A 14,561-nucleotide genomic window follows, 5' to 3' on the forward strand; every position below is an offset into this window, starting at 1 on the left:
ATGAGGCGTGGAGGCTAAGCATGCCCTGATCTCTCTTCCTCTTCTTCTCAGGACACATATCCCCTCATTGGGGTCTCACCCTTGTGACCCAAACCTAATCACCTCCAAAGGCCCCACCTCCAAACACAATCACATAGTGGGGCAGGGCTTCAACATATGAATTTGGGGGACACTAAAGTTCAGCCAGGAACTAAGAGTGTTCCCTGGCTAGCTCGTCATACGGTCGCACAGTGGGGCGGTTGCTGCCTGACACCCAGAGCTGCCTCTCTAGGCTCTGCGTCTGCTTTCTCCGAGGTCATGGTCACTGCTGGTCAGGGGGGGCCCAGCACGTGAGGAAGTTCAGCGGGGCCACTGCTGCCCTTAGTACGATGGAGATCGTCATGGGAACAGGACAAGGAGGGTTGGTGGGGAAGGGGGTTAATTCATACTGTATATTCACTGGCGGACTCTCAGGGAGCTGCTGGTGGAGCTGGCCCTGCAGCTGCCTCTTTCCACAGATAACCATATCCTATAGGCAGTGTGTCCCTTCTCCTCCACTTTTCCTGGCTTGGGCATTTGTGTCTGTGTCTCTCTGTAAACAGTACCTGGCTATTTGGGGAGTATTTGCATGCGTGGTGTCATTCGCGTCTATCTCTCTGGCCATTTGCTCTTTCAGTCGACATTATGTTATTGCCACTAGTGCACCCCGTCTGGGGGCCCACTGGACTCTGACTGTCATCGAGGATACCGTCTTGCAAGGGTGACTGTGTACTGGCAAAGATTTAACAACGTAGCTTCGTTTATTATTTTATAGTTTATTATTTTCTTCTTTCTTTCTTGTCTTTGTTTCTTTCCCCTACTGCTGCTGACTTAATTGTTCTGTTTTCCCAAGGCTACACACATACCTCCTTAATCTAGTTAATCGCCAGAACACTCACTTGAAAGAAACTCTTTCAGCCCACAGACATCTGGATGCTGGCAACCGGGCTGCAAGATGACGCATGGAGCACCCCTACATCCGGGTCCGAGATAACCTTACCTCAAAACAAAGCAGACCCTAGGAGGAATTTTCCGGACAGAGCTGGACCTCTGGAATCACCTGACTAACTCCCAGGAATCACTTATCTAACTCCCCCTTTCCTTTGTTCTGCGTCTTCTTGTGTGCCTATAAAACCTTCTGGCCATGCTAGAAACGGGGAAGGTGGTCTTTGAGACAACAGTCCACCATCTTTCTTGAATGCTAGCATTTTTTGTAAATAAATTTTATTGGGGAATATTAGGGGACAGTGTGTTTCTCCAGGGCCCATCAGCTCCAAGTTGTTGTCCTTCAATCTAGTTGTGGAGGGCACAGCTCAGCTCCAAGTCCAGCTGCCATTGTCAATCTTTAGCTGCAGGGGGCACAGCCCACCATCCTGTGCGGGAATTGAACCGGCAACCTTGTTGTTAAGAGCTGGTGCTCTAACCAACTGAGCCATGCAGCCGCTCGGAATGCTAGCGTTTTGACTACACCTGCGTTTCTTTCCACCAACCCTTGTCTCTCGATCACTGTCTCGTGAGCAGCAAGCCAAACCTGAATTTGGTAACAGCCTCCCATGACAGCACTGAACAATGACCTGTTCCTTTCCTCTCTGGGGGATCAATTAGATTGTCCCACTTTTCCACCATCATTGATAGCCCTGCAGGGATTACCTGTTGTGTACTTGTGAGCAAGACTATCTAGGGAAGTTCCTAGAATGAAAAATGCTAGCACACAGGGCATAGATCTCTTCACCCATACTTGGCATTGCCACACTGCTTTCCAAAGCTCTCATGCCAATGAACACCCCAGGGGAATAAAAAGCGTCACCATTCCCATGTCCTCACCAGTGCAGGTATCATCAGACCTCTCATTTTCCCACCTGATGGTGAGGCAGGATAGGTAGCCTACGAAATGGATAACCCCCTCCAGGAAACAACCGAGGCGCCTCACTGGTTACACAAGTAACGGGTGACTAGCTGGCACCTGCAGCTGGAGAAGAACAAGAACCGGTTTCATCCAGCAAGGCTAAGCCCTGTGACCAGAATCTGACGTTTAGCTAATTTTAATGTCATTATAATCTCATTTGCATTGCTGTTACCAGAACTCCCAGCATGCACTTGATGCCATGAGAGTTCCGGAGGAACCAAATAAGGAAGAGAGGGAAACTGAGGATCCTGCCTCCTGACAAGAAACTGAGGAGCCTTGTCAACCAGAGAAAGTTGGCTTCCATGCAAAGAGCAGAGGCCACCCCGCCATACAGGTCCCCCTCCAGGGCCTTGCCTTCCCCCCAAATGTCCTTCCACATGGACTCTAAACCTTGTCCCCAGTGTCACTGAGTTCTCACCCAGGACCTGCCGTGTACACGCCCCCTGAGGGCTTGCTGGGCCGCCCACCGTCCCCTCCAGGCCGCTGACCCTGGAAGCCTTGATTCTCTGAGGCCCCGCCCTGTGCAGGGGCTGAGCTGCTGTAGGTCTGGTGGGACTCATCGCTGTAGTCGAGTCAGGTGCACAGTCCTCAAAACCTGCTCCTGGGAGGTATAAATACCTGGTCAGGACTTCCTCTGTGTGACTCAATCTCTGAGTTCCCCTGCACTTCCCTCTTAGGTGTATACTTTTGTTTCAGTAAAGTCCCTGTGCTTTCTTGCATCTGTCTCGCACTTGATTCTTGATTCTTTCTGGTGCGGAAATAAGAACCTGATCACCACTGGGTTGAGTCCTCCCTCGGACACCCCGGTGAACCTGCGGTGACAATGGGATGTGAAATCTCTCCCACTGCTGTTTGGTTTTATGGTTTCCTGATTTCTAGAGAGATCCAGTGTCTTTTCATATTTTTTCTGTCCCGCCCGTTCTCCCTTTTTCTAGAACCGTTGGCCAAGTCCTTTGTACATTTTTCTGTGAGGCAGTTTGTCTTTCCCTCTTGCTTTATAAGAGTTTTTAGATATTCTGGATAGTAATCCTTTGTCAGTTACATACACTGCAAATGCTTTCTCTCAACGTGTGCCTAGGCCCTTAGTATATGAAGTCTTTCCATAGATAGATGTTTTCATTTTTGATGTTTTCATTGTATTGGGTTTTCCATGTATGTGTATAACATGACAGATATCTAATACTTAATTTTGGATTAGGATCAAAGAGGAAGATAAAACACTCTGGAGAGATAGAGAAAAGCAAAGGGGCCTCAAGAGAGAAAAGTGAGGGAGAGAGACGGGGCGAGGGAGAGGGAACTGGGGACAGAGGAGAGAGGGAAGCTGAGATGAGCACAGGCACAGGAGATGAGGGGCTGTGGGAATACCGGTGAAGAGGAAAACTTACAGAAAGAAAGGTCTCCCCAGAGAGACCAGCAAGGCCCATGATGGGTCAAGTGGGAACCAAAGAGGGGCCTGGTGTGGGGTGGGGGGTCAGCACAGCGCCCCTTCAGGCGTCTGTGTGCAGACCAGGCCAGGGCTCAGAGGCCTTCTCTGGGGGTCCATGAAGTCTTCCTGGAATTTCACAAAATCTCCGATGGAAGAAGAGAAAGTTGGCTTCCATGCAAAGAGCAGAGGCCACCCCGCCATACAGGTCCCCCTCCAGGGCCTTGCCTTCCCCCCAAATGTCCTTCCACATGGACTCTAAACCTTGTCCCCAGTGTCACTGAGTTCTCACCCAGGACCTGCCGTGTACACGCCCCCTGAGGGCTTGCTGGGCCGCCCACCATCCCCTCCAGGCCGCTGACCCTGGAAGCCTTGATTCTCTGAGGCCCCGCCCTGTGCAGGGGCTGAGCTGCTGCAGGTCTGGTGGGACTCATCGCTGTAGTCGAGTCAGGTGCACAGTCCTCAAGCCGAGGAGGCTGTGCTCGGTCAGCGGCGTGCTCATGGTCTGGGCACACTCAGGACTGGGCTCCAGGAAGTGTCCCATGTGACCCGGCAGCGTCTGTGTGCTCCAGCTTCTCCAGAATGTTCCAGGGAATATGAAGCACATTCCACATGGCGAGATTCCCCAGGCAGAGGAGACGGGAAGGGGCGGAGCAGTGGGGAGGGTGACCCTGCGCGCCAGATGGGAGGTCCACAGTCTCCACCTCTGGAAACCCTGTCCCTCCCTACGGGGAAGACAGGCCGATTCAGTCATTCACTGGTTCCCTCATTCGTTAAACAACAACCCGCTGGCCACCCCCTTGGGGTCACACCATGGCCAGGAAACTGGGCTGCAGTGTGGGCCAGCTACCATCCTGCCCTCAGGAAGATGAACCCCAAGTCGCCTCACCTTCTCCAGCCCATAGAACCCTCCTACATCCGCCTGTAGGCCCTGCATCTGGATTTTTTCCCCAAAGGGGGTGGCACCCCCAGTCTGAGCTTTTCATTTTTGTTGCCTCCACCCAGCTCCACGCTGCTAGCATCCTTGGTCTAAATCGATGGGCTGTAGGATGAGAACATCCCACTGAGAGCTTCTTGTCCCTGCGGGGTGAGCCTGTCCCTGCTGTGAAGGACATCTACGTCCAGCAAGATGGGCATCTCTGGCCAGGGCTCCAGACAGTAGCCTAGGTAGGACTTGTGCCACCTTCACCCGGGTCCCAGGCTTCTGTAGTGAAAGTCAAAGACATCTGGAGGTGCCAGGCTTCTGGAGGCCAGAGCAGGAGAAAAGCAGAGACCGCCACTGGCGTCCTTGTTCCTCGTTGAGTCCCCAGCCACCTGGGACCAGCCGGAGAACCTTTTGTTTCCTCTGCTGGTGGCCTCCGCCCTGAGACCGAAGGCTCTGTCCTGACGTCCTTCCTCTGGGTGATGACTGCCCCATCCTCCCAGTCACAGCCACTGAGGCTCTGTGCCCATGTCCACCGGGCGTCTCTCCCTGCCCATCCCATAGGCACCTGTCCCGACAGGTCCCACCCTGCCACCCTTCCTCCTTTAGGGAGCTGTGAGTGGCTCACATGGGACCCTCTCACTGGGTGACTCTGCTGAGCCCAGGTGTGGAAGGGGGAGCCTTCATCCAGAGTGATCGGATGGTAGCAACAGCAGGGATGCTGTTCCAGAATAGCGGCCAGGGCGGGGCTTGGGGCTGAACTCCTCGCGGCCTGTGGCTTGGCTCCTGTTCTTTGCCTGACCAGGGACAATCCCAGATGCACAGACCTGGCAGGTGGCAGGTCCCACAGCACCTCTCACACCCTCCTCCTGGGAGAGGAACTCCAAGATTTCATAGGGAAGTTTGTCTACAGGGACCCAAAGCTTCAGTATCCAATACTTAGGAAGTTTTCTAGAACCATCTGTCCAAAATGCCAGAGCATTATAAAAACAAACAAACAAACAAAAACCTCGGTGTTGCAGCTTCACCGATACCACCGAAAATTTGGAAACAGCCTTGATGTGTGTTCCACTCAGGGATTGGTTGATCAAGTAAATCAGGACATGTCCACACGTGGAACATTATGCAGCCTTTTGAATATGGATGCACTCGTTCCAATATGTGAATATTATGAGTTTGTTATGATGTATGTTTAAGACTTCGGGAAAGTTTATGACATGCTTGGGGGCGGGGGGAGGGAAGCAGGACTCCAACTTGTGGACACACTATGGTTTCAAGTGCAGGACAGTTTATGACTTTTGGCCGGAAGTGGGCCCTGTTCCCAGGGCTGTGCCTGTGTTCATCCATTTCACTCACCTGAGCTCAGTGCTGAGGTACAGAGAGGCTTAGTCAGTCCTCTGAGGTCACACAGGTAGGAGGAGGACAGGAGCCAGGAGCTGAATCCAGGAAATCTGTGCCCACAGCCCAGGTCTTTGATGGCTACACTTCATTGTCCATGACGTAAAAATATTGGGCAGGAAAAAAAAATCAGGCAGAAGAAGCACAAGGACATTCGTAGACGTACTTCTGACGTAGAAGTCAGGCAAGAATGATTTTGCTGATGTATGGCTCACAGGAGATGGGGCTGGAGCGGTGGTGGCTGTCTCGTGTCTATTTCTTAAGTGGGTGGGAGTGGGCCCTTGGTGTTCACATAGCATTATATTTAAAACTTATAAAGTGAAAACATACTTTCTATGCTGAATATTTAGTTATACCTTGTAAAAAGCATTTTCGTGATCCACTTATCATTGGAATGAGAGTACTTTAGATGATAAATATGGGAAAGTTGTGTCTGTGAAATTAAAGTCAGATTAACTTCCTTTCTGAAAAGTAATAGTTTCCTAATTGGAGACCTTATAACTTCCTCTTCCTCTACAAGGGGACTATTTTGTTTTGAAACATTGTACCTGAGATAAAGGACGTTGCTTGTTAAATTGCATAAATCTTTATACTTAAACATAAATCTTGGTAACCTAGTTCAGACTTTCTTCAATCATCCCAGGCGAAGTGTGAGAGCACGGCGGCCTGGCTGGTTCAGATCCCAGCTCTGTTTTGTGACTCTAACCCCAAAAGCCTCCCTGTTCAGTGGGGGTGAGAATGACAGATGCTCCCTGCTGGGCTGGGGGCGTTTAACTGCGCCATAACTCCTATTCAGGCAGGAGGAAGGGAACCCGCTGGAGGGTCAGCGCTCAGTAACTGGTGCTGATTTTCGCTTCTGTCTGCTTCAGTGTGACTCCTTCAGTTTACAGTGCGGGAGTGTCATGGCGGCCCCCTGTCAGCTCCAAGTCATTCTTTTTCAATCTTTTGTTGCAGGGAGCACAGCCCACCATCCCATGTGGGAATTGAACTGGCAACCTTGTTGTTGAGAGCTCGCGTTCTAACCAACTGAGCCATCCGGCCAACCCTCCAGAAGCTCAGCAGCAGCTCCTTGTCTTCAATCTAGTTGTGGAGGGCGCAGCTCACTGGCCTGTGTGGGAATCGAACTGGCAACCCTGCTGTTCAGAGCTCAGCTCTAACCAACTGAGCCAATCGGCTGCCCCCCGGATGCATGAATTCTACCTGAGCTTCCCGTAGACGACTGGATTAGGTGAGCCAGGGCTCCTTAAGGCTTATTTCGCCCAGACCATGGGGAGAAGCAAGCTTCCGAGTCACAGGGCAGTGTCCACACTCCACCTGCCCTCCCAGCAGTCTCACTGTGAGCCCAGGCAGAGCTCTTAGACCCACAAGGCCCAGGAGATATTTGGTGACACCGCCCTCCATCCCATGCTATCAAAATCCTTCTTTTTACCATTTCAACGTAAGTAGTATTTTTTCAAGGGAAAAAAAAGAGGCAAAAGCAATCATTGTGTTTTTCAACGCATTTCTATCAAATTTATATATTACTTTAGTTTTGTTCATTTCTTATTAAATGTATTCCATAGCATTTTGTTGGGGTCTTGTCTCTATTGTGAACGGAATTAGAAGGTATTAACAAAAGGCATACCCCATTACCGAAATCAAAATGACAAAAAACAAAAACAAAACTACAACGAAAGTTGTATCTTTATTCTTGCCACCTTCAGGCCTCCCAAACACTGACACTTTCAACCACTTCTCCTGTAACCTCCATGGCTATTTCCATCCGCTTACCTCATGTGCTTGTACTTCTGTGTCTTGACACATCACCTTTGACCTCACTTATGACCAGTGAGAATTTGTACCGCTCCATCTTCCCTGAGCACGGCCCTGCTTTCAAGGTGATATCAGTGTTTCAGATCCTCAACCCATCCCCTCTTCAGCTTAACTTCTATTTCTCTTTCTTTCCACCATGACCAGTCTCCCCAGGCTCCCATCTTTGTAAAATAAAGACTCCACTTCTCCTGCAACTTGTCCCACCTCCCGAATTCTCTCCTCTGAAGCTTCAGCTTTTCATCTAACATTTCAGAACAATAAAAATATTCTGCTGTGTTAAACACCCATCACTTTCCACATGTTAAAGCAAAGGTTGCCAGTACTTGTCTCTGCACAAGCAAGCAGATTACCTTCCTTTTACAGTGTTGTGATGTCACTTGTGCAATGTCACTGTAAAAGAAGAAAAAACTGAGCCCGGAAAGCAAAACGAAAGTTTATGTGGGTCTTAGGAGTTCAAATTCCAACACCACGGATTCAGGAGGAGCCTGAACTATGCTCCAGGTTGGAGGGGAGAAAGATCCGGTTTATAAAGGCAAAACCGCAGGCTTACATACTTGTTTTGAAAGAATTATGACTGTAGATAATAATAACTGATGTTAGTCTGTATCAGGTAGGTCACTCTGCTCGTTGCTAGGTTGGGGTTCAGTGAAATAAGCCACAAGAAGTACAACAGGGTGTAGCCCTTCGTGGTGGGCAGAGTCTGAGACTCCATCTTCCATTGCTGTGGACGTGTGTAAGCAGGCTCCCCCCAGGGTCTCCTGGCTCCAATTTAGGGCCCCTTGACATTAGTGACTCCACTTCATGTTTCTGTTCACATCATTTGTGCCATATCACTTGTGCAATGACACTTGTACATCTCGAAGAAAAGTCCTCTTAGTGTCAAGTTCAAATGACTTTCCATTTTGATATCTGGCAGCCAGGCAGGAAGCATGCCATGCTTTACCCGAGTCCTACTTGGGGCATGCCAGAAACCACCCTGTGACCAGGACAGGTGTCTGGGTGTGCTCATACTGGGCTCAGAGAGACAGGCTGGAGTGGGGTGTAGGTAGCGGTGCGGGGACCACAGCTGGATCGCTGGCAGTCCTCAGCTAAAGCACTTGTGTTGGGACCTCAGCCATGGTGACACACAACCTCCCTGCTCCAAGGGGTTCCAGGATGACAAAGATTTCTCCCCTCACTCCTTAGGTGACAGAGCCCCTCTCCCCTCTCTCGGGGCCTTCTCAGCCATGCCCTCATCTGCCCTGGCAGATGTCTCCCAGGCAACCTGGTCCTGTCTCAGTCGCCCCGCCCCTCTGCCTTGAAGTCTCCCAGACGTGCTCTCAACATGGATGGAGCCAACTCCAGATTCCTGGGCTGGAAAACAGCTTCATTTGTGGGCTCCTCTGACCCCTCTGTACATTCGAACATAGCTCACAGGCTTCGGTCCCAAAAAACCCTCCCAGTGTTGGCTACAGATCTGCGTGGGCTCAGGTGTGAATCTGGGTTCTACCTGGCCCTACCTGTGACCTTAGGAAAAGGGAAAAAGGACGTTTCCTCAGAGCAAAATGGTACTAAGCAGTCAGTCCCTGCTCTGAAAATTGCTCTGAAGTTGGGGTGAGCTTGGGGATGAAAAGGGCTTCACCCAGGCCTGAGACAAGGTGAGTCTGCACCAAAAAGTGGAGGCTAATTTAAAGACAAGGGAATGGAAGCCCCTCTAATCCGTCCCCGTCACCTGGGCATGGCACCGTCACCTATGGGACTCGCAGTCTCCCTGGCACACCTGCAGCAGGAGCAGGAAGAGACACAGAAATGAAAGCATCAGTCTAGAGGACATGCCGGGACCCCTAGAGAGAGGCCAGGCCAGACCCTAGGGTCAGGGGACAGGAGGAGCCCCCAGGGATCAGAGGAGAAGCCCCTGGAGGGAAGGAGGAAAGTCCCCATCACGAAGACCAGGAGAAGGGGACTCAGGAGCAGGATCTGGCCCTGTCCTGTGACCGCCCTTCTGAGGCCCTGGGCACTTCCTGTCATCACCTCTTCCCAGCACGTGGCTGCACGTGGTATGAGCAGAACTTGCTGCAAGACTGAGGTATCACTTGTGGATTGAGTGAGTTAGTGAACAAGAGATTTCTCCTCTATTTTATACTAACCCCTTCCTTGTTGAGGATTGCCTATCTCAGACATGTGAGTAAACACTCAACATTTAACCGTCAGGGCAGCCCCCGGTCAGTCACTCTTACTCTCCACACGTTACAGGTGAGGAACCCAAGAGCCAGTCCTGTTCCCTTCGCAACACAAACGGGGTCTCCAAAGGCAACGCCACTGGAAACAGGGATTTGTGGGTATCTTATTGTTCACCCTTCATGGTAGGTCACTCTGATTGTCCATTGAAAGGATGTACAGGCTTGAGAGTTCCGGGATTTGTCCTGTCCCTTTTCTCATGCCCCCTTGGAATGAGACGTGGTATCTGGAGGTGGGCAGCCATCTGAAGCCTGGAGGAGACCAGCAGGAGAAGACGAACACCTAGATCTGAGCTGGGGGACAGGGGCTGTGTCCCAGGTCCTGACAGCATCGCCAAGCAGCTGAGCCAGGCCCACACCCTACCCTTCCCACGTGCCTTGTTCTGTGAAACAGCCCGGTTCAGCCCTCCAGGCAGCTTTCCATCACTGGCAGCCCCAGTCCCTGCCAGGCTCCCTCGATCCCAGTGTCCTGTCCTTAGGCTCCTTCTTGCCCCTTGGCCTTTCACCTTTGGCCCTCAGCCCTGCTTGGCCCCTCCTCTCCCTGTCCGTTCTCTCTCCTTTGCTTCCATCTCTCCAGGTGACTTTGTCTATCAGTTCTCCGCTTTGGGCTGCAGGCCCTCCCTGACTTAGTCCCTCCTCCCTCCTTGGCCACGGTCATCGTCTGTCCTTACTCTCCATCCCTCCAATGTCTCAAACTCAATGACTCCTCCCGCAGTCCCTGCAGTCACTGTGTGAGGCTGTGACCAGGTTGGGCCCTGACACGTGAGCAGAAGTCTGTGAGGTGAGACCTGGGCGCCTTCACTGCCCGGAACACCCTGTGCAGGACGCCCAGCTGCCAGGGGCTCACTCAGCATGACGCAGGCTCCACAGAGACATGGCAGGAGAGACATCTAGTGCCTGTGGTGGGTCCTGCTTGGGCCCAGGACTGCAAAGGGCAGAGGTCATGCTCTGGCAAGAAAGCCCCTCCCTGTAGCTTCCTCACCAGGGCAGTGGAAGTAGAAATGGCCTGAGGACTGGAGTAATTCCAAGGCCCCGCATCTAACTGCCAATTTGAATGTTTGTTCCCAATATTTACACTCATTTTTTCTCTTCTCTTATTGCTTGGGCTGTCATTTCAAATACTTGCTGCTATCAGTATAATAATTAGTCAACGAGAGTAGATATTTAAATTACAGTTTCCCCTTATATACTTGACCAGTAGGAATTAGTGTGAGCACTACCTGACTCCCCAAAAAGTGCCTATAAAAGAGAAAGGCATTTGCACATTTGCAAGTGTTTATTGAACTATTTGGACTTCATTATACATTTATAGAGGAAAAAAATTTGTAGGAGATTCTTAATTTTTCATTTTATTGCTTTGGATTTAAAATCAATTAAAATCATCAAATACTGTTCTGATACTATTGATAATAATCTTACTGGTGTATATTTGGAATACAACATGGATTATAAATGACAGTAAATCTATTAGATTAAAAAAAAAAAACACAAACAATTTCCTATGAGCTCATTGCCGTTCGCCGGTTTCTTTGCATCAATCTGGAGATGGTGGCCAATAGGGAGGTTCCATTTCTTGAAGAAAGGGTATTATTCTGCTGTTCAACACAAGTTTTCTGCCTTCTTTAGAGAGATTGAAATCCAGCCATCAGTTTTCCTGATTCTAGATCCAGAAGGCAGAGTTGGAAGCAGGAGTGAGGCAGTTGGAAAGATGAAGAGAGAAGAGGTCTGGGGCAGTTACCAAGATGGAAAAGGAAGGAGAGACACAGGGAGGTGAGAAAGCGGAGGGACCCTGTGAGAAGGGATGGGAGGAATAGACCTGGTGCCCCGGCAGGGAGCAGGTAATCCAGAGGAGGCCCCGAGCAGAGGGAAAGAAAGGTCCAGGGAGAGATGGTGAGGGGGAGAAGGGGCGTGGAGGTGGGAGGACGGGGAGCACGGAGGGAAGAACCTCACCTGGAGAATGGTCTCTAAAGTCATAGATTGTCTCTGATAATTTACATCCATGTCAGCCCAGGGGAGGAAGGGTGTTCCCTGGTGGTCCACGAAGGTTTTCCAGCAGTACTCAAACTCTGAAAGGCGACAGGGGAAATAGAGGTGAGCTCCAGTTCTAGGGGTGGGTGAGGGGCCACAGGTGTCTGACTCTTAGGGACACACTCTCCCCATCATAATTTCACTGCCTCCTCTTTCTTCCCTCAACTTCTTTCTTCCAACTGGAATCTGAGGCTGCCCAATTCTCCCCTTTTCTGGAAGCCCCTTCTTGCATGTGTATCCCACCCTCACTCCCCTGAATTCAGGACCACCTCTCCCCCCTGAACTCTCTCTTCCAATAGACACACCCGTCTTCTCCAGGGCCCAGCACCACCTCTGCAGGCAGCAAACAGGCTCCTTCACCAGGGTTTCTCATCCTCTCCTCTTTCTAGCAACTTCCCACAGGTGTCTCCCAGCCCACCGGCACCCCCATGAGTCCCATGCTGACCCTCGGAGGTCATGATGGTGATTTGTGCCCCAGCTGCCTGCAGTTGGCGCAGCCCAGTCTCATATCCAGCAAGTTTTGTATAGATGCGGGAGGCGAAGACGCGCAGGCTCAAATGGCTGTTCTTGCCCAGGAACGCAGCCAGTTGGCTGGCACAGTCAGGGCAGGGGCTCCAGGAGATGAAACAAGTGACCCTGTAGTGCCGTTCCTTGTCCAGTTCCCACGACGGGATCAGCTCCAGGAGGCACAACTCTGCATGGCAGCGGGGCTCCAGTGTGTCAGCGCCCTGAGCACAGAAGAAAGAGGAAGTGTTGTGTCCTTGGCTGTGAATAAGGATGGGGGTGGGACCAGAGTGACACACGTTAGGCACTGGCCTCCAGCACAAAATTGAAGTGGGGAGACCACAGCCCAGCATCAGCATGAATGAAATTTCAATGCAGAATTTACATGATCAAACGTAAGGCAAAACTCATGATGAAAACACAGTCAGCGTGTTACAAAGGGCCAGCGGTGGTGACGTTTTCATTTACATCTGCAAACTATGGCTCCTTGTGGCACCGTGACTGATCAGTCTTTATTTAAACTGTTGATACTTTGTTCGTCATAGAATTTGCATTAATTTTTATTTTAACTATTGCGTTAAATACGACTCATCTTCATTCCTGAGTGTCTGGGGCTTGAGGTCTAAGTTGTGCTCGAGCTCCAGGCCCTCAGGAGTATCACCTAGTAGGGGCCCCACAGGGAGGAGCTGAGGACGGAGGGAGGAGGCAGGTGAGCTCCAAGGTCATGGGCCTGATGCCAGGGAAGTGGGGCTACCTCCAGGGAGGGTTAACCCCGCTCTCCCACCCCACCTCCCCCACCACTCTTGCCCGACCACCCCCACCACCGCACCTGTGCACAAAAGCTCTGCAAGCTTGGGCTTGGGGCCTCACCCTGTGCTGAGCACGAGGGTGACACCGCTCAGCAAAGGGCTCGCAGTACAGGGAGGATGGGGGGAGGCGTGCCAAGGGAGTGGTGGCTGGGAAGTGGCCCGGATGCCCTTGTGGGGCTCATAGGATTGGAGAGATGTGCCCAACATGCAGAGGGAAAGCTTTGCAACCAGGGACCCATGGCAGAGGATCAAGGCAGGCTGACTGACTGCACCAGTGCAGAGCCCTTGGTGGGAGTGGAGGGCGGCCCTGGGCTACGTGCAGCTGGCAGTGCCGTTGTGGGGACCAGCTCCCTCGCCAGGATCTCCCAGTAGTGACTGGAGGGAGCAGGAGGCAGAACTTGGGCTCTGTGACCAGAGGCTGAACCAGGCAGGGGCCAGGGAAGAACTTGCCCCTTTGTCCAGATGCCTTTCCCTCTGTCCCAACCCGTCCTCAGAGGCATAGCAGGAGGGCACAGGCTGAGCCCTGAACCTGGATTGGCACTGGGCTGTTGGTGCCCTTTCCTGTGACACTGTGAACAGTTTCTGAAATGTGGTACAAAGCTACGAATCACAGTAGAAACTGTCCTCCCTTCCCCCACCCGGGACTCCAGGCAGAGCCACAGCAGCTGCAGGGACCAATTAGAGAGAGCTTTCTGGGACACCCCGGGTGCACAGAGAAGCTTCTCCCTGAATATCCCCGGTTTGGGAGGTCCTGCCTGCTGTGTTTGGTCACCTGGTTGCGCAGGAAGCCCTTGAACTCGTCCACTGGGATCCAGGCGTCATCCTCCTGGAGCTCTACCTCGTAGCACAGGTAGGTCTTGTGCGGCATAAGCTCTTGACTGAAGTTCTTATGGAAGGTGTCTTCATCCATGAGGGGTCTGTACACAGGCAGAGGGAACCAAAGACATAGGCTTCTCCTGGGAACACTGTGCTCCTGCCCTGCACCCCACACTGCTTCCCCTCCACCCTGAGCTCACCTGTGCACCCCAACTCCCAGCTACACACGTAAAGGATAAGCGCCCACTCACCTTGCTGGAGCCACCTAGCCTCCCTCTCTGACCCCTGCTGGGATTCTGGGGAAGGCAGCGCGGTCCTGTTTCAGTGTGTGCCCACAAGTCCAGTGCCGGCTGCCCACACCTCTGACGAGGGCCTCTCCCTCTGCCCGGGGAGGGCTGGGTCACCTCTCTTGGCATCACCACCTGCGCTTGTACCACTGACCCACAGCCCTGCCGGATGTGGACCCATTGGCACATGTCCTCTAGGTTTCAGGCCTAACCCGAGCCACATGGGGCATCGGGAGAAACACATTCCTGAGTGGGACCATCGGGGAAAGAGAATGCCACACTGTCCTCAAATAACTTACGATTATCTCTTTTTTTCTAATTATGAAAACAGTGTATGACCTTTACAAAAACGTAAATCTGAAAGTGACCTCCTAGCCCACAGTTCAGAGGATATTCCAAGCAGAAATCATAGATTTCAAGGG

The 14,561-nt window shown here is 51.7% G+C and overlaps 1 protein-coding gene across 1 annotated transcript; it reads right to left on the bottom strand.

Moving 5' to 3' along the window:
- Positions 1-11,074: 11,074 nt before the first annotated feature.
- Positions 11,075-13,946, bottom strand: LOC117029321 (DNA dC->dU-editing enzyme APOBEC-3G-like). Its single transcript, XM_033118509.1, has 4 exons — positions 13,809-13,946; positions 12,169-12,451; positions 11,646-11,761; positions 11,075-11,355 (listed from the first exon to the last, which is right to left on the bottom strand). The coding sequence occupies exons 1-4, from the start codon at positions 13,944-13,946 to the stop codon at positions 11,341-11,343; spliced, it is 552 nt and encodes a 183-aa protein (XP_032974400.1). The 3' UTR covers positions 11,075-11,340.
- Between the last annotated feature and the right edge of the window lie 615 nt (positions 13,947-14,561).

This window comes from Rhinolophus ferrumequinum, chromosome 10 (genome assembly GCF_004115265.2).
Source record: "Rhinolophus ferrumequinum isolate MPI-CBG mRhiFer1 chromosome 10, mRhiFer1_v1.p, whole genome shotgun sequence".
Classification (NCBI taxonomy): domain Eukaryota; kingdom Metazoa; phylum Chordata; class Mammalia; order Chiroptera; family Rhinolophidae; genus Rhinolophus; species Rhinolophus ferrumequinum.

Coding starts and splice junctions, on each gene's coding strand:
- LOC117029321 (XM_033118509.1), bottom strand. CDS start 13,946: ATGGATGAAGACACCTTCCATAAGAACTTCAGTCAAGAGCTTATGCCG. Junction 12,452..13,808: donor AGGGCTTCCTGCGCAACCAG/GTGACCAAACAC, acceptor TTCTGTGCTCAG/GGCGCTGACACACTGGAGCC. Junction 11,762..12,168: donor CACCATCATGACCTCCGAGG/GTCAGCATGGGA, acceptor GTCGCCTTTCAG/AGTTTGAGTACTGCTGGAAA.